Consider the following 27661-nt stretch of genomic DNA (forward strand, 5'->3'; position numbering starts at 1 on the left):
CCAGGGACCTCTTCCCTCCTGTCCTCTAGGTCCATCACCTTACTGGCAACAATGTTTCTCACCCTGAACCAGCTCTCCGGTTCCTATGCTCCTGCTCCCGGACCCTCTGTTCAGCTGTGGATCGACATCTCGATCTGGGAACGCTGAGCTGCGGTCCTCCGTGTGTTTCTCACTCCCTCCCATCTGCCACAGCTCTGCCGCTTCACCCTCTTTGAGCCATTGTAGATGCCTCCCTACCGGTTATGTCGGGCTCCTTGCAGTCCTCTCTGGTGTCCGAAGTTATCTGCTGCTGTTCAGCTGGTTCTCTGTGGGAATTATTGTGTCCTTCGGTGCATTCCCAATGCATCTGTGGAGAGGGATGCATTCCACGTCCCTCTACTTCACCGCCATCTTTTTCCCCCGATATGGTCAATAGTTAAACAACATTTAGTACATCTGGATTTTAACATCCTCACATAATTAGAAAAGGTGCACTCATGATATTACTGTGGGAATTCAAGCTAAAAGGGGCATAAGATTACATCCATTTTTGCTAGTGGCTGTCATAAAATTATTACTGGGTTGTCCCCATCTGTCACAGCACTATGTGCAAGCTATGAGTAAAAGGGGATGAATACTTCTGAACTCATTAGCTGAGCACTAGGCACACCAACCTTTCAAAGCAGGGCTTCATGTCTGCATATTTAAGTGGTAAAGAGAAAATATTAAGTGGAAGTTCCTTGTGAGGATTCATATGTATTTTCTTCTCATATACCTATAAATTCATTTGACATGAATTCTTCCATTATTCATTTCTCCCATTATTAATTTTTCACCTACCCTAAAGAAACAGGTTAAAAGTAAAATCATAACTTTATTTTGTCTTAATTTATACTATATCTAATTGGATATATAATACAGTCTTAGATAATAGTATATAACTTTATTATAATTAACTTGTTTAACATTACTGTGGAAAAATGTTGACATCTATTTCTTTAGTTAGAAATAAACAATGCCATATTTTGGGCTCTTAAAACTAAGCCTCTATTCTCTAGAACGCTAAAATGCATGAGTTGACCCTCGTTGGTTAAAATGTGAACTACATTAAAAATCCATCTTCTTTATCAGGATGAAGTGAGATATTTTAGTTTCTAAACCATTAAAGTTTTCATGAACAATTTTCTCTGAAAGCATTTATTGCTGACAGAGTTGACTTATAGCTATACACTAGGCTCCACTAGTTACTGATCCTGATATTCACTGTCATAAATACAGAAAAATTAGAAACAATCAATGGTTTATACATTGTATGAAGTTGCATCTTGTGAAATTAAGTCATTTGAAAAATAATTCACCTGGATCTATTACAGTGATTACAAAGACAAATTTGGGCGAATGTTTAAGGCATTTAAAAATCTTTTTAAAGCCTATTTAAAATTAAAAAGGTTTCTAATATAAAGAGCCATAAGGTAATAAAGCTTTTCTTTTTGCTGCAAATATGCTAATTAACTTTATAATACTGTTTCTCTATAGAGATATTTTTACAGGTGTTTGGCTACTTAAAATGGGGTAAAGAAATTAATTATAACTCTCTATGTGTAATTTGGTATAAGCCAACTTTCAAACTTGGGGTTTACAATGAAGGAAAAAGAGAGAGAAGAGAAATATGGTGAAAAGCTTTAGAAAGATTTGTCTAGAGTTTGCTTGATATTTTAAAAGAATAAGTATTAAAAATATTACAAAACATCAAACTGCTGGTGATCTTGGTTTGTAATCTGATGACAAGTTACAGACATTAAAAGTGTCAAAGGAAACAAAGCTGGAAAAAAAGGACCACAGAGATTTTATTTGGACTACTGCAGTATGGGAGAAAGACTTCAGAAACTGGGCTCAACTCTGCTGAAACAAAAGGCAGGAGGCTTTTTCAATGCTGAGGTATACTAAAGGAAAAATACCAAAGAACTTAAAAGGGGTGGCCAATGTGTCTAGGCCACCTGTGTTTGTTAACTGGCACTTATCAAAGTCAGGCTCCTTACCCTCCAGCAGAGTCTAGGAGACAGGGGCTCTGTCCTTCCTATTTGGGATTTTTCTTGTTTCTTGAGGTAGTACTGTATTGCTATAAACTTCCCTCTTAGAACTGCTTTTGCTGTATCCCATAGGTTTTGGATCATTGTGTTTTCATTGTCATTTGTCTCTAGATATTTTTTGATTTTCTCTTTGATTTTTTCAGTGATCTCTTGGTTATTTAGTAGCATATTGTTTAGCCTCCATGTGTTTGTGTTTTTTACAATTTGTTTCCTATAATTGATTTTTAATCTCATAGCGTTGTGGTCAGAAAAGATCCTTAATATGATTTCAATTTTCTTAAATTTACCAAGGCTTGATTTGTGACCCAAGATGTGATCTATCCTGGAAAATGTTCCATGTTCACTTGAGAAGAAAGTGCAATCTGCAGTTTTTGGATGGAATGTCCTATAAATATCAACTAAATCTAGCTGGTCTAGTGTGTCATTTAAAGCTTGTGTTTCCTTATTTATTTTTTGCTTGGATGATCTGTCCATTGGTGTAAGTGGGGTGGTAAAGTCCCCCACTATTATTGTATTACTATCAATTTCCTCTTTTATAATTGTCAGCATTTGCCTTATGTATTGAGGTGCTCCTATATTGTGTGCATATATATTTATAACTGTTATCTCCTCTTCCTGGATTGATCCCTTGATCATTATGTAGTATCCTTTCTTGTCTCTTGCAACAGTTTTTATTTTAAAGTCTATTTTATCTGATATGAGTATTGCTACTCCAGCTTTCTTTGATTTGCATTTGCATGGAATATCTTTTCCCATCCCCTCACTTTCAGTCTGTATGTGTCCCTAGGTCTGAAGTGGGTCTCTTATACACAGTATATATATGGGTCTTGTTTTTGTATCCATTCAGCCAGTCTCTGTCTTTTGGTTGGAGCATTTAGTCCATTTACTTTCAAGTAATTATCGATATGTATGTTCCTATTACCATTTTCTTAACTGTTTTGGGTTTGTTTTTGTAGGTCCTTTTCTTCTTTTGTGTTTCCCACTTAGAGAAGATCCTTTAGCATTTGTTGTAGGGCTGGTTTGGTGGTCCTGAATTCTCTTAACTGTTGCTTGTCTGTAAAGCTTTTGATTTCTCTGTCAAATCTGAATGAGATCCTTGCTGGGTAGAGTACTCTTGGTTGTAGGTTCTTCCCTTTCATCATTTTAAATATATTGTGCCACTCTGTTCTGGCTTGCAGAGTTTCTGCTGAGAAATCAGCTGTTAACCTTACGGGAGTTCCCTTGTATGTTATTTGTTGTTTTTCCCTTGTTGCTTTTAATAGTTTTTCTTTGTCTTTAATTTTTGTCAGTTTGACTACTATGTGTCTTGGTGTGTTTCTCCTTGAGTTTATCCTGCCTGGGATTCTCTGCACTTTCTGGACTTGGGTGGCTATTTCCTTTCCCATGCTAGGGAAGTTTTTGATTATAATCTCTTCCAATATTTTCTTGGGTCCTTTCTCTCTCTCTTCTTCTTCTGGGGCCCCTATAATGAGAATATTGGTGCATTTAACGTTGTCCCAAAGGTCTCAGGCTGTCTTCATTTCTTTTTATTCTTTTTTCTTTACTCTTTTCTGCATCAGTAATTTTCACCATTCTGTCTTCCAGGTCACTTATTCACCCTTCTGCCTCAGTTAATCTGCTATTGGTTCCTTCTAGTGTATTTTTCATTTCAGTTATTGTGTTGCATCTCTCTGCTTGTTTGCTCTTTAATTCTTCTAGGTCTTTGGTAAACTTTTCAATCTTTGCATCCAGTCTTTTTTCAAAGTCCTGGATCATCTTCACTATCATTATTCTGAATTCTTTTTCTGGAATGTTGCCTATCTCCACTTCATTTAGTTGTTTTTCTGGTGTTTTATCTTATTCTTTTATCTGGTACAATGTCCTCTGCCTTTTGTTTTCTCTATCTTTCTGTTGCTGTGGTTTTCATTCTCCAGGCTGCAGAAGTATAGTTATTCTTGATATGGCTGTCTGCCCTCTGGTGGATGAGGCTATCTAAGAAGGCTCTCAGGATGTGCATGCTTCCTGATGGCAGGGACTGATGGCAGGTAGGGCTGGGTTTTGCTCTGGTAGGCAGAGCTCATTAAAACTTTAATCTGCTTGTCTGCCTATGGGTGTGGCTGCCTATGAGTGGGGCTGGTTGTTTGGCCTGAGGTGACCCAGCACTGGAGCTCACAGGCTCTTTGGTGGTGATAATAGCGGGTTCCAGGAGGGCTCACACCAATGAGTACTTCCTAGAACCCCCACTGCTAGTGTCCCCATCCCCACAGTGAGCTACAGCTGCCCCCCACCTCTGCAGGTGACCGTCCAACACCAGCAGGTAGGTCTGGTTCAGTCTCCTATGGGTCACTGCTCCTTCCCCCTGGGTCCTAGTGCACACACTACATTCTATGTACCCTCCAAGAGTTGAGTCTCATTTCCCCCAGTCCTGTGGAATTCTTGCAGTCAAATCCCTCTGGCCTTCAAAGTCTGATTCTCTGGGGATTCCTCCTCCCATTGCTGGACCCTCAGGTTGGGAAGCCTGAGTGGGGCTTAGAACCCTCACTCCAGTGGGTGGATTTCTGTGGTATAACTGTTCTCCAGTTTGCTAGTCGCCCACCCAGTGGTTATGGGATTTGATTTTATTGCAATTGTGCCCCTCCTATGGTCTCATTGTGGCTTCTCCTTTGTCTCTGGATGTGGGGTGTCTTTTTTGGTGAGTTGCAGTGTCTTCCTGTCCATGATTGTTCAGCAGTTAGCTGTGATTCTGGTGCTCTTGCAAGAGGCAATGATCACATGTCCCCCTATCTTTCTTGATGATTAAATTTCAAAGGGTCCTTAAGAACGATATTCTTAGGTTGTAGAAGGTGTATCTCAAAGGTGTATCACAAAAATTGTAAATACAGAAAAATGTTTACAGTTGCGTGTTTCTAAAGTAAATGCTCTAAGAATAGATACATCAGGCACATTTAGTCAGGTTTTGGCTGAAACAAACAGTAAATTCTTTCAGCAGTGTTGAGCTCTCCGAAACAGGAACTTAAGGGTCTGCCCCAAAACTAGATCAAAAGGAAAGTAGTCACAGGTTTATTAATCATTTATCTGAAATTTCCAAATCCAAATATATGCCACAAACTCCTAAATCAGACCTGGATCCTGCCTCAAAAGGATTTGGTCTGTTAAGTTCCAAGAAAAAATATTAATACAGTTTTTTCAGGGAGGTGTGCATAGTTTATAGGTCAATTAAGATAGGCATAAGATAGCCTGTATTCTCACTAATGGAAATACTGAAAAAGGAAGCAGGGAATGAAAAGTATATTCTCACTTGCAGAGATAAAATTATAACCTCATGAGACTCTCTGCTCACCAGACTGAAGTCTGAGTTTTGACTCCAAATCATATTTGGTCTGACACCATGATGGAATACAAAGATTGAAAAAGGCCCCAGTAAATTGGATAACTTTCTGCAGAAGGAGTTAGGTAAACAAAAAAAAAAAAGAGTAAACTGAGTAAGGGAACATGCATAAATCTGAAGATCAGGGAGTCAAATTAGGAGTGAAAGGTCATCTAACGGGCATTTTTTCCTGAATGCCTTAGATTTTAGTTGTATTCTTTTTTGAGAAGCAAAGGATACTGCATTCTAGATAGAACCTACACTCATTTCCCTCTAAAATTCTGATTCTTTTCAGAAATTGCTCTAATCATTCAGTAACAACATTTCCATGATCCTGAAGTTTGATAAGGCTTTTTTTTAAATTACAAAATAGGGAACAATGATGTCAGAGAGCAAAGAAAGTTGGTTATTTATAACATTATTTCTCTAGATCAGGCAGAGAAGGAATGTAGTGTATTGGGTAATGCATGTCTGAATCCAAGGGAAAGACTGCAGAAAACACAGAGTAACTTATAGTTGAGATCACCTTGACCCTGGTGAAAAGTGTTTATGAGAGAACAGATGCAAAAGGCAAAATAATGAAACAGTATAAACTCTCATTCCTGCACAATACTAACACATTGAGGGAAATGGGAGTCTCTGTGATCTCCAAGGTTTTAGAAAATAAGAATTATACATAAATCAATTATGTCTCTAACCCAAGGCTAATGAATATATTCACTGTGAAGATATCTCTCGACAATAAAGAAAAACTGAATCTAAATCATAAAAAGAGTTGAGGCATATAGAGAGAGTTTACAAAAATTTAAAAACAAACAGCCAGACTATCCATGACTCCATGCACCACCCATGCATCTGTCTCCTGCTCTGAGAGCCATTCTTCAGAATCACAGATCCCTTCCACACTTCTACTGTCCTGATGTCCACAGGCAAATGACTTTAAGATTAATTAATGAGGGTTCCTCTCCCTCAGGCACTCGTGTCAAGAGCAACCTTTGCTATCAAGGACAAAAACAATACTACATTTCAAGAGAATGGAACTTTTTATAAATGAAACTGTGAGATCTGGACACTTTTCTATACTGAGGAATGCGATTTATATGATCTGTCAAATAGCAAGTTATAAAAAAAAATTTAAACAATTAGAATCTCAAAATGTTCCTTCACAGATATCAAGAGCAGTTCTACTTTGTTACAATAAGTCCCTGGACTTATTGCATTTTATCCCAAAATATACAATTTCATTTGGAAAATGGAGAATTATTTATCTGTTAATATAAGAGATGACTGTGTTCTCAGTTTATGAGTCAGTGCCCTATAAAGTTTCTTAAAAAAGGATGAGGAGAATTGAAATCAAAATGAAGAACATGAAAAGAGACTAAGAATAAAATTTATATACTTGGTTTTAACTTTGGTAATTAAGGCAGTTAATTTGAAAGATGCTTTTGCATATATGACAACTTCCAACTGCTTCAGCTGTGAATATACTAAAACAAACATTTGAATTTCAGTGAAATAGAAAAGACACATGGTGAGGCTTCTTTACAATTATAAAACTGCAGTTCATTCTTTTCTACATTCCTAAAACACCATGTAATACCTTGCACTGCTACTTTTAATAACAAGCTCAAAACAGAGAATTTTGCTGTTGTTGTTTAAATGGATTACTACGTGTACGTGCCTCTTTAAGCAGATAGAGGTTTCCAGCCATGAATGCACCACTGAACTCACAGGTAGATGTAATCCTTTACCAGAATTTTACAATTCTCTTTTCCTCACTAAAATCTATCAACCACATGTGTGCCTAAACAATAAACTATTTAGTTTTACCTGTTTTTAAAATGTATAAAAATGATCTTATAAAGAAATGGGCTTCCTTCTCTGATTCATAGGGAAGGCAAAGCTGGAATGAGAACAATTATTTAAGAAATACATGTAAAACCATACTTATTTAGCTGAGCTTTCCTTTAACAATTCAAGTAATAAGAAACAGTTCCAGGCAAAAAATGGTGAAGAGTTTATATTTAATGTCTCTGCATTTTTCATTCTGAAACATATACATCTCCCTATATTGGGAAATTTTCTAGTCTTCCACTCACCAAAATTTACCCATTTTATGTGGTATTTTGTCAGAGCTCTGTTACATAAGTGGGATTCTTATAAATATAAGTACTATTATTTGAAATCACATATATCTCATTTAATAAAAGTTTTATTAGTTAAAATAGGAAAAGGTATGCTGTGGTAACAAATAAAAAATAAAAGAGGCTTAAGACAACAAAATGTATATATTCTTGGTCATTCTCCATGTCTAAATGGTTCTTTTATCGTACCTGCTCAGGCAAGTAGGTTGATAGTGGTGAATGATGACACACTCAGCAGAGAGAAGAAAATATAGTGAATTATACACTGGCTCTTAAAGTTTTCGTTCAGAGGTGGCCTGCATAACTTCACTTTAAATCATAAATAACATAGTTGTGCATCACTTAAAAAACAAAAATCCCACAGAAGTGCAATACTGTATTCTACCTCTAAGAATCAGAAATATTTGGTAAGAGATCTAATGATTAACTTCTCTGAAAAAAAGATTTTAAGAGAGTCATTACTAACATTTGTGAAACAAGGAAACCAAAGCTCAAGGAGATAAAGTTAAAGTCAAATCAAATACTAATCTGTTTCTAAAGCCCTTTTCCCCCATTGTTAACGTTTTTAATTGGCTCTTAAAAGTACTTTATTAAAGTAATCATAAATAGTTTATTACACTCCATCATCATTAGCATATGAATGGTGCTTTTCTTAAAAGGCATTTATTTATATGATGTAATAAACATTACTATTTTGCCTAATTGAAGAACTACTATATTACCATTAAGCTGCATCTGCAACACCTCTCTAGTCTCTCATTCCCCTGCCTCTCCACCCCTAGAGGTAATCACTCTCTCAGATGCCAGACAAGGGTCATCCTTATAAGCAGAACTTTTCAAGGACAGCAGTCTCAGGTCTCTTTTCTGCACACTGTATAACTAAATTGCATTTAATTTGGCTATATCACATTTTCCCTCTGGATGTGCAACTTATATTATGAATAATGTTGGCAAATCATGACGATATCTTAAACACATATATTTTTTAAGAAGTCACATATGGTAAAAAAAAAATACAGTGTGTACAGTGTGCTTAAAGATTTTTACACAGTGAAATGTTTTGCAATGTGCAAAATAGGAACAGGAGGGAAAAGAGCAAATCTTATAGACGAACCTAGGTAAGGTTGCCAGGTTACAGCCTAGCATCACTATTCGACTTTTTAGAATTAATAACTGGAATGATAGAAAAATACAAAGAGGCCCAAATCTATACAATGTAATATTTTTAAAGCCCTCAGTTAATAAGAAACTTAAGTCCCCAAATACTATAGTCTTATTATTTTCTAGTATTAGGAAACAGGGCTAAGTTTTTGATTGTTTCATCCAAAATCATGTAAAGAATAAACCACGGCTGTATTGAGACATACTGATGGTAAAACATGAGTAAAGAGGACTTCATTAAGCTGTGGCTCTCCCAAGTATATAAAAGTCTTTCAAAACTCAATGTTATAGCATCTGCTATTTCCTTTGTTTGTGCTAGTCTTTTCTTCCCTCTGTCATATACACCTCTGCATATCCTACGCCTATTAGAACTATTCTTTAAAAATACAATTTAATGTGGCTAACTCCAGAATGATTTAGTTAGCTAGTCTGTGTTCTCATAATAGTCTGTGAATGACACTTTGACAGCTTTATGAGTTTTCATGTCTATGTCCGTAACTATGCTGTAAAATCTTTAAGGAATGTATTAGTTTTCTATAGCTGTTGTAATAAATCATCACAGAATATGTGACATAAAACAACACAATTTCATTCTTATAGTTCTGTACAACACAAGTCTCATTGACCTAAAATCAAGGTGTGGACAAGGCTGTGTTTGTTCCCTGAGGTCTAAAGGAGAATACATTTTCTTATCTTTTCCAGCTTCTAGAAACTGCCTACTTTCCTTGGCTCATGGTCTTTTCTCCCCCATTAAAGTTAGTAACAGCCAGATGAGTCCTTCTCACAGCATATCGCTCTCACTTCTTCCATAATCACATTTCCTTCTGACTCTAAATTAATATGCTTTAGGTTTTTATTTTTAAGGACCCTAGATATCTGGATAATCCAGGATAATCTCTTTATCTTAAAGTCAGCTGATGAGCTAACAATTGTATTTGAAATATCAATTGTCCATTGTCATATAATGTAATATATTCATAAGTTCTGAAAATTGAGATTTGGGAATCTTTTGGGAGCTATTATTCTGTTTAGACCAAGGGGTATAGTAATTTATCTGGTGTGTGTCATGAGATCAATAAATATGGACTGAAACAATCAAGTTTCAGGACAAATTTTGTGGGTTTTATTCAGCACCACGGACAGTGCAGGGAATATTATATTTTTGAATGTCTGAAACAGATGAGGACCTGGTATGTGGACAATGTCCAGGTTTACTTGACTAATTAGTTTAGTATAAGAGTCTCTTATTAAAGAATTCCTTTAGAGTTTTTCTTTTTTATGTAACAGGTGAGGAAACTGTGTCCCAGATAGTGGGAGTAAGTTTCTCTTCAGCTTGTTGGTAGAATAGCTGAAGTTTATGCCCTCTTAAATTTTAGCCCTGTCATTCCTGGGATATTCTTTTGACAAAATAATCTTATATAACTGGTCTCTCTTATTGATCCTCTGCTCTCAAAGTCACAAAGAAGTCCTATAGTTGTTAGGAAGTACTGTGTATCATTGATACCCATGTCAAGTTTCTATCTCAGTGCTCCCAAATTTGCAAACTCCTCAAGGAACAAAGCAGTGCTTCATTCACTAAAGTGCTTAAAATGCTGAAGTCACTCTGTGTTCTTTACGAAAATAGACTATTCCATTCCTTTTATTCTGTCATTCTGTAACTTGCACAACACAAAATAGCTACTTAGACTCTGTTAGTTTAGGGTTTCTCATGAAAAATTATTATTATTATTATTATTATTTTGTGGGGAGCTTCTTATGACCTTATGTTTTAGGCACATATTTGTGAGACGGCTGGGGTACAGTTTCAGGGAGAAACTTTATGCATTAAACACTTACATTTTGGTTGTAAACTAATGAATGCATTAAGGAAAGGAGGACCTGCTCTGCCAAATAATTTACAGATTTATAATCAAGATTATTCCTTCAAAATTTGAGTTTGGAGTACCAGGGAAGAAATCTCCCTCAGCAATTTCCCCACAGTATTGAGATATGTAGAGTATATTTGGTTACATTCAGCTAAGCCATTTAATAATATTTAAGATCCTAAAATAAAGTTCTTAGGCAAAAATTTATCCAGACAGGAATAATGAAGAAAAATGAATTAGCTAATGGGATGAGGATAGTGCCTAGCTTCTAGTTCTTATGCTTGCACCTACCCTATAATAAAAAGCCTGCTGCCCCTTTATCTCCCATGTCCTCTGAGAAGGTCAAAACCTTAAGTATTACTCTTAATCTTCCAAAATTAATAGCTGTGTTTGATGTTTTCATATTGAACTACAAGTGGATGTAGGAAATAATACATGATCATTTCCCTTAAATTTATTTTCAAAAGTTTTTATATATATTTATGAATAAATTATAAATTCAAGTTTGTTGAATTGTATTTAAAATGATTTTCAATTTCCATAGTTTGTAATATGATGTATGGAGATTCAGAAAAACATGACCTCAGAAGAATAATCTATGAGGAGGAATACCTATTCTTAGGCCTTAAGTTCGTAAAATCTTATTTGATCAAAAGATTAGGTGTTAAAAGGTATTTCTTGAAGTATAGTCTAATACATTCATTCATTTTATAATACTGAAAGGGAAAAAAGTTCTGAAAACTAATTTTTTTAGAGAAAAATCCTGCATTCTAGAATGCTAGATTGACATTCTTTTATTTCTCTATCATTCAGGCTTTAACTCATTATTTTAACAAATTAATTAAGTTCAAATATTAATGTCTTTTTTCTTAAAAGAAAAATTATGCTTAATTATTATTCTTTGTAGGGATGTCCAATATATAACTTAAATCTTATCGATTACATATTTGACATTCCTACAAAGAAATGCAATTCATTGAAATGCATACAACATTAAGTATCCAGAGAGTAATCATAATTAAAAATAATTTCTTTCAAAAAAATAAAATCAGAATAAATATAAAAACTAACAATCTTCTACCTTATTGATGACTTTTTTGGAAAATCAGGGCAAAACATTGAGGATTACTTACTATTATTGTTGCAAAAATTCCACATCATTCTGAACTAACTACTTGCTATTTCAAACTCAACCTGCCCACAGTTAAACTTATGATCTCCCCTAAAATTGTGGTCTTTTTAGGGTTTCTATCTCAGCTAATAGTCCTACTCTGTAACTACTTATCCCCATCTTTGCCTCCCTTTACTACACTTCTTGCTGGTTTCCAAATAAATCACGCATCCTTATATGTGTTTATATGTTTATACATACATATAATTTCCTTAAAAAATATCTCTCCACTAGTGTCCATATACAATTTCATTCTCCATCTACCCCTTATACCCTCATAATTTAAACTACCATCATGTCTTGCTTGGACTATGCCACAGGTATTGTATCTTGCCTAGGTTGTTTTCTCCATCAGTCCTTACACAAATTCATTCTTCTCACTGCAGCTAGTGATCTGTTTTAGAATAAACGGGATCATATTGTCATAACTTTCCCCTGCCTCTTGCCCCTGCTTTTAAGACTCCAATGGCTTCACTTATAATTATGACTAAAATTATCATTGGCCAATAAACCTTGTTTCCTACATATTTTCTCAGTTTCATCAGCATTTGATTTACATTGGCCTTCATTCAGTCTCTTGATTACACCATGTGTACTTCTCAGCACAGAGCCTTCATCTATTCCCTCCATTTGGAATAAACTCCTTGCCCCAACATTTTTCATAGTACCTAGCATAGAGTAACCAATAGAGTAGACCCTATACAAGTGTGTTGAGTAAATAAATAATTAAATGAATGAATAATGACTAAGCAATTAGTACATCAGACATATTACATATGCATTAGCAGGCATCCATTATAGAATTATAGAAAAATTTATTCACTAGCAGAAATGCAGTAATTTATAGAAATTCAATTTCTCTGACTGATTGAAGCAATTATGATTATATTATAAACCAGAATAATCATAATGGGTCAGTTTAGAGGTGGCAGTTCATTTTACATTGTCCTTATTTACTTACATTTTAAAGCAAAATCCAAAGAAAACAATGCCCCAAATGCATTTTATATAAAGGTATCTGTCTTTACTAAAGTGACTTTCACTCAAGTTTATTCCTTGTAAATGTCTGTTGTAACTTTCCAATATGGAGGATGAGAATGAGGTGATAAGATTTGATAAACCTATTCCGACATATGTTTTCTCATTTATTTTAGAAGAATCTCTTCAAATAGCTTTTGATATTAAACCTGTTCAAAGTGATTTCAAACCTCAAATCTGAAAGAACGTTCACCAAATACTTAAGAAATACATTTCAGAAGTCTCAGTGAGGATATTTTCTTTTTTTTCTAGTTGTATATAATAAAATTCTGCAATAGAATTCAATTGATTAGTATAATTTGCTAATATATTCAAGTACATGTGTTGCCAAACTTAGCATACATAAGATTTATGAGAAGAGAGTCTATTTTGAGATTCTGTGAGGTTAGAATATCATTTTGCCTTAGTATACACTTTTGAAATTTACTTGCTCCTATGTATCTTTAATTAAAGTGTATCACATATATTTTTTTAAACATACCTGTGTTCTCTGTTATAGCAATATGTCTTTGTAATTTGGTATAGATCTAAAAATATTTCATGTGAAATTAGGGCATAATAATCACATAAGCATATACTTTTGAATGAGATCAATTATTTTCAAACTTATTGAATATGTTTTTCATATTCTAAGTCACTGATTGTTTTTAATTCATCTATTATTTGTTTACTCTAGCAAAACACATCAGCAATCTTAAATTGCAGCATTTCATATTACAATGTATTTGTTCAAGGTCAACAAGGAGTACTACTAGTTGACACTTCAGTTTTCATGATGTTGTTGAATCTCATCTGTTTTCAAAAGGCTTTCTTGTAAGTTTTTAGTTTTTCTTGTTAGCAATTCTATCATTGACCAGTTGTTACTACAATTAGTCTTCTCCAGTAATGAGAAACGGTTAGTAGAAAATCCAGAATTACAGAGTTCCTTTGCAAGGATATTTGCATAATCTAACTTTTAACATTAGCATGGGAATTGCACTCAAAAAATTTTTTTTCAGTAAATAGAAGCTGACTTTCTTAGTGTTTTTAGAATGTAAACTAGCCTCTCTGTAAAATTTTGGTTTGTAACATGGAATGAAGCAGTTAATATTATGTAACAAACTAAACCACATTACAATTGCCTTCTAATGCCACACTTTGGGGGACCTGCTCTTAAAAACCACATTTAAACTGGCTGGAGAAAGGGACTGCTGCTATTGGTTAACTGGATCCAGGGAGCTCTCAGTGATAAATACACACTGCATACATGGGCTTGGGTCCAGAGTCAGTAGTTCATTGGATGATATTCCTTCTAGTTTCCTTTTTCTGGGAATATATCTCACTTTGTATATTCAAATGAACTCCCATGGAATTGATATTTAATAAATGTTATCTGACAAAGATCTTACTTTGTATTTAAATCTTAGAAATTTAGAGAATAAGTTGAATATTTTTCCAAGTTCACTATCGCTGGGAAGAAAATTGGATGTCATCTTTAAAATGTTCCTCATCTGATAATGGAAGGAAGCTTTAGAGGTTTTAAAATATGTGTGTGCATTCTGGTAGTTTTTATACTATGAAAATGAAAATGCACTCTGGGAATTTTTTTTTTCCATTTTTGTACAGTACTATCCCAATTCCTTTCTGTAACCAGGGAGGCTAGAAGTCCAGTTAAGAAAACTTTTTTTTTTTAAAGTAGACCCAGCAGTTAGAAATATGAAGTAACTAGAGCCAAGAAAATGCTTATTGTGCTTTCTAGAATTTAAATTAGCTAAAGTGAGGCAGAAAGATGACAAAAGTTGAGCAAGTGCTGAGAGGCAGAGAGACAGAGACAGAGAGAAGACAAGACAAAGAAACAGGAGAGCGAGATAAAAATTAGAATGAAAGACAGAGTTGGAGAAAACATTTAAAAAATGAGAAGAATAAAGTTTGATAAGAGAAGCATCTGGATATGAGTGAAGAAAGAGAAATAAGAAGGAACTAAAGGAAGCTCCTTTATAAAAAATGAAACTAAAATAAATTGAGAAAAACTTGGAGGTAGAGAAAATAAGAGAGAAAAAAATGTAAAAGGTATAGATACCAAATGGTTACTAAGTTTCTTTTCTATGCTAGACACCTTAATAAATGCAGCTTAAAATTTCACAGGCTAATGGGCAGAAAATCATACAAAGAATTATAGTATGCAGGAATAAGTATGTAGAAGGTATAGGGATGATTGTTCTAAGAAACTGTCAATTTAATATACAGTATGTGATTGTGTGTGTAGGCTGTGTGTGTATGTTTGTGTAAATGTTTTCAGATAAAGGAAACCTAAAGAAATATTGACTAATAGTGATGTAACACTATCTTACTTTAATTTGAAAATAGTAATAATTATTATAATATACCAAAAACACATTTTTATTATTTCCTATATCCTAGAAAGCATGCTAAACAATTTACATACATACCACCAGTTAATCCTAACAACAATCAAATCAGAGTTGCTATTACCCTTGTTTAACAGATAGAGATCTAAGTCATAAAGAGATTATATAACATCAAAAATCACATACTGATTTTCCCAGGATTTGAACAAAGTCTATCTGTTTCCAAAACTCATGCTTTAACTACTGTGCCACAGATAATCTTTCATATCCACACACTACCAATGCTTTATCATCTATTATTCCTCTCATGTTCCCTTTTGCTTTGACTGAACATATGAATTTACATGTATCATATTTAAATCTAATGTAGCTCATCACTCATTTTCCGAGTAGCTCAAAAGTATCGCATCCTATAAATCTTTCTTCCACTAATTAAAACCGATACAGACTTTAGCAAACTTCTAGGCAGGCAGCATAAATGCCATTCTTTTAACTTTAGCCTCTCACAATCTATATACAATACATTGATTTATACCTGTAATCCCTTTCCCTGATGTTTTGTATGAACTAGGCAGTAACATGCATGAGGTCAAGAAATGTATCTTATTCATTTTTTCAATCCCAAATTTAGCACAAAATTGGCATATGGTAAGTGCTAATAAATATATATTGAATAAATGAACATATAATAGAAATTGATCATGGCTTCCATCATGCTCCTAAGATTCCATGGATTAGGGTCCATATTATTGTACTTTCATGGGTCCTGTAGCACTTTGTACTAAGGCTATAAAATACAGTGGTTAAGAGCACGGCAGCTTGAGCCAGGCTGCCTGAGCTAGGATCATGGCTCTTAGATGTAGGAGCTGTGTAACATTAAACAAGATAGGTGGATATCTTTAAAACTTAAGTTTCCTCATCTGGAAAACAGGAATAATAATAGAATTTATCTCATGGGGTTTTACTGAAGATTAAATAAGATAATACACGGTTTGCTAAACATTCCTTTCTTCTTGCTCTACTAGAAATCTGGGTCTTCCAAAGGATGTTATTTTTCTGTAGTTCTCTCAGGGCCACACAGGGGTGGTGGTTGTTTTACCATGTCCTTACATCACTAAGACCTGAAGTGGGGTATGTGTTCTTGAAACTCACTTCTATTTGCCTATTACTACTGCCACCTTATTAAAAAGAGAAGAAAAAAAAAAAAGGAAAAAAAAAAAACTTTACATATCTTCAAATTCCCTGCATTTCTTCTTCCTTCACTCTCTCATAAAACCACTCCAAACTTTCACCCTCAACATTGCACCAAACTATTCCTGTCTATGCCACAAATAATCACATTGCTAATTAGATATTCAGTTCTTGTGCTTCACCTTACTTGACAAAGCCGATCACTTTCTCTATTAGATGCCTTCTTCCTTTGGCTTTTAGCAAACCACTCTCTTCTGATTTTCCTCTCATTAACTGTTTCTATATATTAATATTCTTTTTGATTCTTCCTCATTTTCCTGGACTGTACGATCAATGTTTTTATGGCTCATTTCTAGCCACATTTATTCCTTTGATTAGGTTGGTCATTCAGTCTCTCCTGATGGTTAGACCATATATATTGATAACAAACCTTAAATGCTATCTTTTCATCTTCTCTATATCTAATGCACCAGCAAACCCTGTTAGTTATACCTTAAAAATGCATTTATAGTTAACCATTTTTACCACCTCTGTCATGAAAACCTGATCTAAGCTATCTTTATTTTCTGCCTGTAATATTGTTAATACATTTCTCACTGGTCACCTTGAACTTAACTGATGATTTTCAACATAAGGGTCAAAGCAATTTTGTTAAAACTTGTGTGAAATCATTTCACTTCTCTGCTTGAAACACTCCTGTAGCTTTCCTTCTCACTCAGAGAAAAAGACAATGTCCTTACAATTGCCTGTGCAATCTGCCTCTGCCCACTCCACCTCTCTGATCTTATATCTTTCCCCTCTCCCTCATTCTGCTCAACATTTCACTCACCAAAGCTTGCTTGCAATTGTGTTTGTCAAACACATTAGGCATGTCCCCATCTCAAGTCCCTTTCACTCAATGTTCTCTCTGTCTTCAATGTTCTTCTAGGAATCTACATAGATTTCCTATGATCCTCTTTGAAACTTTGCTCCAAGGTTACTTCTCAGTTAAATTCCTCCCATACTTTCCTATTTAAAATTGTATTCCTCTAAGTATCCCTTTTCTCTGCTTTATTTTTTGATATAACCCCTTTCACATACTAACATACTACATAATTTTCTTAGTGATTTGGATTATTTTGTCTCCCTCCAACATAAAGCAAATGCTACAAAAATAAGGATTTTTTGTCTATTTTGTTGTTTACTATATACAAAGAACAAGGCTTGATACCTAGTAGCCACTTAAAAATATTTGTATAAAACTAAGTAAGCTTGTGTAACTGAAATGCAATGATACATATATCATGTGTATTACATATAAATATACAACATGAGTAGAGGAGAGTGTGTACTATGTGTAAGCTGTTTGGCAGATAGAAATCACTCAATAAATATTAGCTATAATTGTTAGAAAATGTATGTGTGCATAATAGACATTACATATGCTTGCTATACCTGAAGAATGGATGGATATAGATAATTAGCATAATGTATTATTTGTGTTACCTTAAAATGCCATAGTTTTCCCCCATGGGGATATCATCAGAATTGCATTCTATGTATCCAACAGACCAACTGTGGCCAAATCCTGGATATAACCACAGAAAATATTGATAAATGAGTTAGTATTGTCCTTTTCACACATTATCTAAGTCTAAACCTGAACAGCTCTCATCAGTATTCCAACCGGTCAATAAAGACACTTAATAAACTCAGAGTAGCTGAACAGTCATCACTGAGCATTCTAATTGAGCAGCCCTGAGGGGCAGTATAGGATCCTGCAGGAGTAGGGAAGATTGGTATTTTGAATTAAGCAGTAGATGTTAGGAAAAACTGCTGCAGTGTGATCCACCAACATTATGAACAAAATGCCCAGAACAGCAGCTAATAATCAGAAAAAGACAGAAAACACACCTGAGGAAAGGACAGATTCAGTTTGAGTTTTCTACAAAGACTTTTTTAAATGATGCACTATCATAGGATAAATACTGAGTCTCTAAAAAAATTTTTATATGTAATTTACCTAAACTCTGTTTTCCTGAAGAATGCTGAAAAAGATTCTGTATGTAATATCTTCATAGCACAAGTAAATTATTGATTGCGTTGGTCCCTATGTTAATGTTGAGCAGTGTCATATAAGGTGCACAATATATGGCTTGATACTTATACACTGTAAAATGATTACCACAACCAAGTTAATTAACATATCCATCACCTCACATAGTTCCTCTTTTTTGTGTGTGTGGTGAGAATAAAGATCTACTCTCAGCAAATTTCAAGTATACAATACACAATACAGTATCATTAACTATAATCGCCATGTTGTATATTAGATCCCCAGAACTTATTCATCTTATAACTAGAGGTTTTCACCCTTTTACCAACCTCTCCTCACTTAATTTTGAATGAACATTATTAGTAACAACATCAAAGAAAAATGACTAGTTAGTATCAAGGAATAAGTAGAATTTGAGTAAAAACTTCAAGAAAGGTTAAGATTTTGATGTCATAATATAATAACACAGCATGTAGTTATTGCATATAGAGCTGAGGTAATGGGTTGGTTTCAGCTTTGATACTTAATAGTGGGACTAATATCACACTGGGTTAACCCTCTGTGCTTCTGTAGTTTCCTGATCTATATATGAGGTATAATAGTAGTGCAATGGTCTGTGATTATTATGATAATTACAAGGACCCCAAGGAGTTCTTGTGAAGATTAAATAAAACAATCTATATGGAGGGCTTTGTTAATAAATGCTAAATAAATGTAGTGCTTATTACAAAGAGATGCTGTTCACACATAAAATAGATATCAATATGATTCATGATATCAAGAAACTTGTTGAACATGTAGAAATGATGCCTGTGAAATTGTAGGAACACTTCTTAACAGTATATGAGAAAGCATTAAACACAACTAATTACAAAAACTGTGAACTACAAGTAATCAAGAAATAGCAACCTAAATACCCATCAACAAATGAATGGATAAAGAAGATGTGGCATATATATACAATGGAATATTACTCAGCTATAAAAAGGGATGAGATGGAGCTATATGTCATGAGGTGGATAGACCTAGAGTCTGTCATACAGAGTGAAGTAAGTCAGAAAGAGAAAGACAAATATTGTATGCTAACTCATATATACGGAATCTAAAAATGGTCCTGATGAACTCAGTGACAGGAACAAGGACGCAGATGCAGAGAATGGACTGGAGAACTCAAGGTTTGGGGGGGGCGGGGGGTGAAGGGGAAGCTGAGATGAAGCTAGAGAGTAGCACAGACATATATATAGTACCAACTGTTAAATAGATAGCCAGTGGGAAGTTGTTGTATAACAAAGGGAGTCCAACTCGAGGATGGAAGATGCCTTAGAGGACTGGGATGGGGAAGGTGGGGGGGACTCGAGGGAGGGTGGGGAGGAGTTGAGGGAGGGAGGGAATATGGGGATATGTGTATAAAAACAGATGATTGAACTCAGTGTACCCCCCGAAAAAATAAAAAAATAAAAGAATCGGGGAGAGAGAGGGAGGGAGGAAGAGGGAGAGATGCTGTTAGCTGGATTTCCATGAAGGAGATGAGCTTATACATAAGCCTTTGATATTTGATAGATGGTGATCACAGCCAAGTATGTGTTGTTTTGTTGCCTTCAGATACTTTAATATTTAACCTTCCCCAAACAAGATCATAAAATAGCATATGCAACCCTCAGTTCTACACATAGATATCTGTAAACATCTCAAATCAGAACACCAATTCAGAATTCTTCAGTTTTTCTGAAATTCCAGTTCCCTATGTTGAAAAATTGAAATTCATCCTGCAAACACTTTCTGACTATTTCACCCCAAATTCTTTAGCAGATTTTCCATTTGTAGCCTCCCAAAACAATATACCATACATAATTCTATTATTATATAAATCATACTGTATTGACTATATACCTCATTTTTATACTTGAATGAAAGAACTGCCTCATTTTTGTTTCCCTAATATCTTTCCTGGAGTTGATATTTACTAAAATGCAAACTAAATAAATGTTCTATAGAAAAGTGAAAATGTGAACTAGAGAAAAAGTGATAGTATGTGCAGTGGATATGCAGTTAGATGAAAGCACTGTGAATGGGAAGTTAGAGAAAACAGAACATGACCAAGGAGAGGACCTTGTTCAATTGTCAGAAAATATCCAAACTGGCTCCTTATAGAATGACTCCTTATGGAAATATAAACAAGAGTAGGCTATTTTAAAATCACAGAATAGAAAAAGGTAGACTATTCACCAGGAAGATGATGCCTGGTATATAGATAATCAGAAAAAGTCAGTTCAAAGAACCACTGAGGAAAAGAAAGTTGCAAGAAAAGTAGATCAATAATGTTGTTTGCTGAAATGTAAAAAATTATAGAAATTGTCCAAGAAACCTTGGAGAGTGCAGTATCAGTACAGATGTGAAAAAACCCAAATTGCAGAGCTTAAGGGAATTGGTGAAGAAGTGGTGGTAACAAGCACAGAGATTTGACAGGAAAAGATCCAACTAAGAGAAGCCATTCTATTACGAGTTGTATAAGTCATTGATGACTCAGAACCAGGCAAGATTATAATTATATTTTTGCTCAATTCCAATTTCTATTAAGAACATTTAAAATGAATTCTACCTTTTGACACAATTTAGGATGTGAGCATTTTTCTTTTCAATGGGTTCAAAATTTTTAGGTTGTTGGAACCAGAAAGGGAAGCATCCACCTTACTAGTTATCACTAATTGTTTTGCATCACTTGGATAGTAAATTAGACCTTTTACTTCTTTCCTTGTCTCAATGGGACAAATAAAAGTATCTGAAGTATCAGTACTTAGGCATTCTAAATTACCTTGGAAATAAATTTTTGGGTGTGGGTGTGGATGTGTTAACAGAGACAGAATCTTCTAAGTATAATAATTGGTCTTCTGTTTCTCAGAGTTTGTTTATTTACTTTTTGGACTCTAGCTCTCTGGCCTTCCAGGATGTACAGATGGTCTTTAAGGGAGCCTATTACTAGAGGACACAAAAGCTATTGAAGTAATCCTTGGCCCAAGGTCAGAGCCTAGAAAAGTCATAAAGCCTCTAGTTGCCAAAACAAGAAAAGACAGATGCTTTTTCAAACCTTTGCTCTAAAACAAAATCCATTTTGGGGCTATAGGATCCATAAGATTACTCAGCTTCGGAAAAGAGGAAACAAGAAATTCAAGTGTGGATACAATCTAAAAAAGAGGACATAGCCAAAATTTAGAATGTTTAGGAAAGTTTTACTTCAGTAAGCATTGAAGGTGTTCTTTCTTGTCATACCATTCTAAATGTTCCATAATAATATAATCTAGACAATGTATATAAATCTAATAGCTTATAAAGCTTCAAGAAAAAAAAGGCAAACACTCAGGATTTTAAATCAGCCTGTAGGGAAAACAACAAAATTACTCTTAAAATTTGAATTTAACCTCTCAGAATAAAAATACACTCAATAAGATGGAATAAGTGAAAGGGGTAGACAAGGAAAGATGTCTATATTACATTAAGATTATAATTTGCATAAAACATATGCTATATGTGATTTTATTTTTGTCTAAAATCTGTGTTATCTGTCTATTATGTGTGAGCGCATGCAAGTATATTGCTCTATTTCTCTCAATGTGTGCTGCCTTAAGAAATCACATTTAAATGAAGGATTGAGAATTTTCAGAGACAATTAAGTTCGTTGAAAACTACTGAAGTATAGTCTCTAATAATCAGCTTTAATTTAATTATAACTGAAACAGATTCAAAAGAAACTACTGCATTGCAGTACATTCAGAGAAATATAATGTTGATAAGAAGTTAAGCTGCGCTAAGCTTTGAAATAGCAAACTCAAAAAATAAGAAACTTTACAAACATTTCCAGCAGGATTCTGGGGAGACCATGAGTGTCCCACAAATAGAGTATTATAGTCCCTGAGGCAAGGATATTGCTATAACATTGCCCTATGTGACAGTCGCTAATAGTCTGGAAATATGAACAATTAAGATCATTTAACTCTTCTCACAGAGCCGTTAATTTATGTAACCATTTCTTTTTAAGGTATCTAAAGGGGGAAAACATCTTTCTTGGAAACACAAATGTTTCAGCTCATTGGGAGGTTATATTTTCCTTATAATGCTACTATTAGCATTGTCATTTGCATGCTGTTCTCTTTTAAGTTTAAATTAGTATAAACTCAGTGACATTCTACTTTATGATCTCTGGATGCAATTGCTAAAAATGAAGTTTCCAGGCTTTAGTGTCAGATATTAGAAGATTTTAGTCTCAGACCTTATAACATAGCTATACTCTTTTTTTAAAATTAATTAATTAATTAATGTATTTATTTATTGGCTGTGTTGGGTCTTCATTGTTGCACATAGGCTTTCTCTAGTTGTGGTGAGCTGGGGCTACTCTTCATTGTGGTGCGCTGGCTCCTCACTGTGGTGGCTTCTCTTATGGAGCACGGGCTCTAGGCACACGGATTTCAGTAGTTGCGGCACACAGGCTCAATAGCTGTGGCTCAGGGGCTCTAGAGCACAGGCTTGATAGTTGTGGCACACGGGCTTAGTTGATCTGAGGCATGTGGGATCTTCCTGGGGCAGGGAGTGAACCCGTGTCCCCTGCATTGGCAGGCGGATTCTTAACCACTGCGCCACCTAGGAAGTCCCACATGGCTATACTCTTAATTGACTGACATGTCTATCTCATCACTGACTGTCCATGGATTAACGGATTACCTAACAAGCATGAAAATATACTTGGAAATGTTCCTCAAACTTCATTTATAATTTCGTTTGAATCAGTAAACCATCCAAGGAAAAAATATAGTCATTAATAATTTTAAGAATAAAATATAATGTAACAAAGTTAAATCTTCAAGGCATTTAGTAAATTTGGAGAGATATAAAGAAAGAATATATATGTAGTGCACAGCAGCACAAAGTATTCATTTATAAATGCATATATAAAGAGAAGCATAATTATTTATAAATAAAAAGTTATAATAACAATAAAGATAAAAAACAATTTTAGTGAACATTGATCATATGTCCAATACTGTGCTAAACTGCATAAAATTAAGTTTCAGAGAGTTATCATTAATAAGGAAACAGAGCATTAGGGACTACTGTGACTTTTTGAGGTTATGAACAGGATCCCTTCAGGTAGTTGTTCTGGTTGTACACCATATAAGGGTTCCATTCACATCATATATGCTAGTTTACATAATAGCTCAAGAGCAAGATAAAAGATTTTTGCCTTTCAGGCTGAATGCTTGAGCAGCCAGGGAAAACTCTTTCTTTAAAAAAGTGATGTTGGCTTTCATGGTCTGCACACACTTAGGGAATCTCTCTCTCTCTCTCACACACACACACACTCATTGGCACACATACCCTTTTAAAACTCCTCAAACACTCTAATACTTTGGTTCAAAGTTAGTTATAATATTATGATGCATAGTTTTTTGTTTTGTTTTGTTTTTTTAAAGAAATACTTTCCTAACTGCTTATGGCAGTAATATCTACTCAATATGGCAATTTGAAAATGCAGAGGAAATAACAAAAAATGAAAATAAAACATACACCTTAACTATATAACATTTTCTTTTCTTCCTCCCTTCCCCTCCCTTTTATTAATCATTCATGAACTCAAAATCAAAACAAAATAAACAAAAACACAAACCCTATGGACAACTTGGTTTATTTACCTCACTGTGAATAATATGGTATAAAAAGGAATATGTTTTTTATACCTTTTATCTCATACAACATACAAGGTAGCAGACAGCCCTGCTTGCTCTGCTTCCCATGGCACCTCCTTCTCAGGCTCCTCACACTCAATTTGGAATCAGGCAGGGCACAGGTTCCCATTCTAAAAAACTGCCAGGATTGGTAATGCATTAAACTATAAACTAAAACATCAATCCTAATACTCTCTTACTGGGGAGAGGATAGCTACTATAAACTACAAATCAATTATGTGTTCCAATATTCTATTGGTTAGGTAAATTCTGACTTTTAAAATGTAATATAATACTATCAATCTCACATTATTAATGCTTGTTTAAATTTGTAGTCATCAAACAAATGAAAAGTTCATTATGGAATAGACCATCTGCAAATTTTATTACTGAATCTAAAAACTTACCCCAGCAATTGAAATGAGAAATACCCAAAGACTCAAAATTGAGCCCAAGTTCTCAAGTAAAAAAATTGTTATAAAATATTGAAAATAACAATTATGCAATATACTTTTCTTGGAAGCAGATTTACACATTTGGGTAGAACTAGAATATTCCATTTCAGGATAAAATTTTTATGGAATAAACAGTATTTTTTTTCCTTCCAACTGCCTTATGCCTAAGGGAGGAAATACATAGAAAAACACTGGAAATTGTTTTTAATTGAAAGTCCAGGTGAATTCCATGCTTTAACATAACAGAAACCTAAATTGTTATACTAATAGCCTTAGGGTAGTTTAAATTTTTTCTCCTTCATTTTTCTCTATCTGAAGCTTCTAACTATGTATGGAAATCAGTTGTCAACTATCAAATGGGCTAATCGAATCAGTGGACTATCTATGGCAAAACTCTTTATTTTTCCTTTTCTTCACATGTTTCTATCATGATTATGACTATCACCATTGTCTTCCTTCAGTCTAACCCATACCTGCATCCCCAAGCATTTGGATAAAAAAAATTGGTTCAAAAAATTCATATTACATATTCCAGTTAAGTGTTATTTTGTGTGTTAGCTATACTTTGCTTACTCCTGATTTAATTCCTGTATAATATGGGCTCAAAGTTTATATGAATTAAAAGTAGTAACTATGAACACTATTTTCATTAACAATAAAATAAAAGTGATGTCAGAGTCCCTAACTGAGGGAGACTAGAGAGAAGTAAAGACCTGGGGGCGATGTAAGGGAATGTTTTATTACCTCAGAGGGAATGTTAGTTGGAGCATGCAGGTATGGAAGGAACGCTGAAAAGCATATAAAGTTAAGAGATCTCTATAAAAACTACACAAAATTTTTGTTTCTTTGCCATAGTTCTGATCCCCTCAGTCTTCCTAAGTGTTGAGCAACTTGCCTCCAGGAAGAGAGAACTGAAAATGCTTTCTGTGGCTGGAAGGAGGTCTTCCATGAGCACAGTGAGGGGGCAGCCTTACTATAAAATGTAACTTGGCAGGTGTGAAGTTGCACTGTTCTTCAGAAAGTAACTACTTGATGGCCAATAGTAACCTGATAATCTTATTGTGGCGGCTATCTATACAAGCACATTTAGAGAGACCAAGAGCTGTAATGAGCTTATTAAAGAAACTAATTTATAGCATTACAGGTTAAACCAGGAGTGATTTCCTCTGATAACCTAAAATTGCATTGCTAGAAAGTACAAGGTTTCTAAAAGTCTAATGTGAGCAATGACAGTGAATCCTTCCATCTCAGTGTGAACACTAAATATGAATAAAAATAGAATGCCTTATGGCATAAAGAAATATCAACACACTTATTTGTCATCTATTCCTGGAGCACAATTTAAAATGCATTCTTTTAATTTAAAGTCATGCTCTTTTAAGTTCCACTGGTTTTTATTTTGCTTCAAAGTAGCAGTTACATTATTTCTTACTACACTTTTAAATGTGTTGTTAGACTGGAGATTCACAGTCTCCATAAATGGCAATGACATGAACATTAAATTCAGATGCACTTGAAGTAAACACTGTGCTAATTAGCAGAACTTTTCAAGGGATGAGGTTGTTGGCTTTATGAAAATAGTTGCTATTGTAAATTATTCTGCAAATCCCCAAAGAGGCTGAGATTTTTCTAACCATGGAGGCCTGAGGATGTCTTAATATGTACACAATTTGAACACTGTTTGGGATAAAGTGAAATTAATCCATCTGTCTTCAGATCATTCAATTTAGCCAAGCAAAGCACACACACAAAAAATTCACAATCTTCGATGACTCTAAGAGCAACTAGGTAACATGGCAACAAAGGTCCTGTGTACCCTGAATGCTGAACAAATGTGTAGAAATAATAAAAAGTAATAAATTAACAATAATAAAAGAACAAAACTCAGTTTCCTTGAATAGCCAACTTCTAAGGTGGGAAAATTTATCCATTTTTCTTCTTTTAGAGCATTATATATATCCACACTTTCATTATATAGTATTCAAAAACAGATTCCTCCAATAATGAAATATCTAAGATATGCACATTTGCGCCACTGCAGATATAACATATTAAATGATCCCTACAGAGCTTGATGATTAATATATCTTTCTCAAGTGACTGATTTACTATTAAGAAATGACTTAGAAAGTCTAATGCCAAGTATTTTACATTTTTTTCCACTCTTTCCAAATAAAATAGTGGAGGATGAAATAATGCAATCCCCAATTAAAGTGCTAACACCAAAATCACTTATGGCCTCTACTTTTGACCCCTTAAGAGATTTTTTTCTCATAGGAAATTTTGGTAGCTTTTATATTCCTAAGCTTTATCCAAGGCTACTGTTTGTATTTGTTCAACGATTAGAAAATAGATTTTTATTTTACTTTTTAATAACAATCAAGCTTGTGTTTAGTGAGAATACATCAATGTTCATATAGAGGCCTAGCACAGGATTTTCTACTATACTGCAATTCTTATTAAAAAAACAAAGTGCATTGGATGCTACTTTTGTAAGATTATTTTAATTAAGGTAAATTATTGCATGGAGTCACCAACCTTTAGAAATGAACTACAAATTAGCATTATTCATTTCTACGGTGTGTTTCACTTTCCACAGAAATCCTGGCTAACTCTAAAGGTCAGAGTAAAAGCATCCTTACCATCATCATACTGGCCCATGCAGACTGTGAAGAGACAGCCAAGGATAATTCCTGAAGCTAACCATTTCCAGAGAGAAAACTGTTGGAACATCTTCTATAAAATTCCACTCCAGTCTGATCTGAAATAACAAGAGAGAAAAAGAAACATTTGACAAGTTCATTAATCTGTTATAGGTAAACACAACTATCACAGCACAGAAAAGCCTTAATGAGTTCATAGTTAATTACCTGTGCCATGCTATCCATTAACAAAGTAACATACTTGTTTAATGCACTGGAACTTATCTACATGAATTTGCAGACAAGTAATCTCTAAGGAAAGACGTCTTTTCTGTTATTTACTTTATAAGCAAGTAAGTTGAGAAATTAACATACTGATGATATCAGAACCACATCTTTAAAATTGAGACCCTGTGAGTGACTCAAATGCCAATCAGTTTCAGTCACTAAATTTATCTTATGTATAGAATGGTTCAATTATA

At 34.4% G+C, this 27661-nt stretch overlaps 1 protein-coding gene across 17 annotated transcripts in view; it reads right to left on the bottom strand.

Annotated features, from left to right (window-relative positions):
• PCDH15 (protocadherin related 15) overlaps positions 1-27270 on the bottom strand; it is a 764244-nt gene extending 736974 nt beyond the window's left edge. For all 17 annotated transcript variants that reach the window (XM_057735541.1, XM_057735540.1, XM_057735538.1 and 14 more), the window contains exon 1: positions 27180-27270. In XM_057735541.1, the coding sequence (XP_057591524.1) occupies positions 27180-27270 (91 nt within the window). The remainder of the gene's footprint in view (positions 1-27179) is intronic.
• Positions 27271-27661: the final 391 nt, after the last annotated feature.

Source organism: Hippopotamus amphibius, chromosome 5 (genome assembly GCF_030028045.1).
Source record: "Hippopotamus amphibius kiboko isolate mHipAmp2 chromosome 5, mHipAmp2.hap2, whole genome shotgun sequence".
Lineage (NCBI taxonomy): Eukaryota > Metazoa > Chordata > Mammalia > Artiodactyla > Hippopotamidae > Hippopotamus > Hippopotamus amphibius.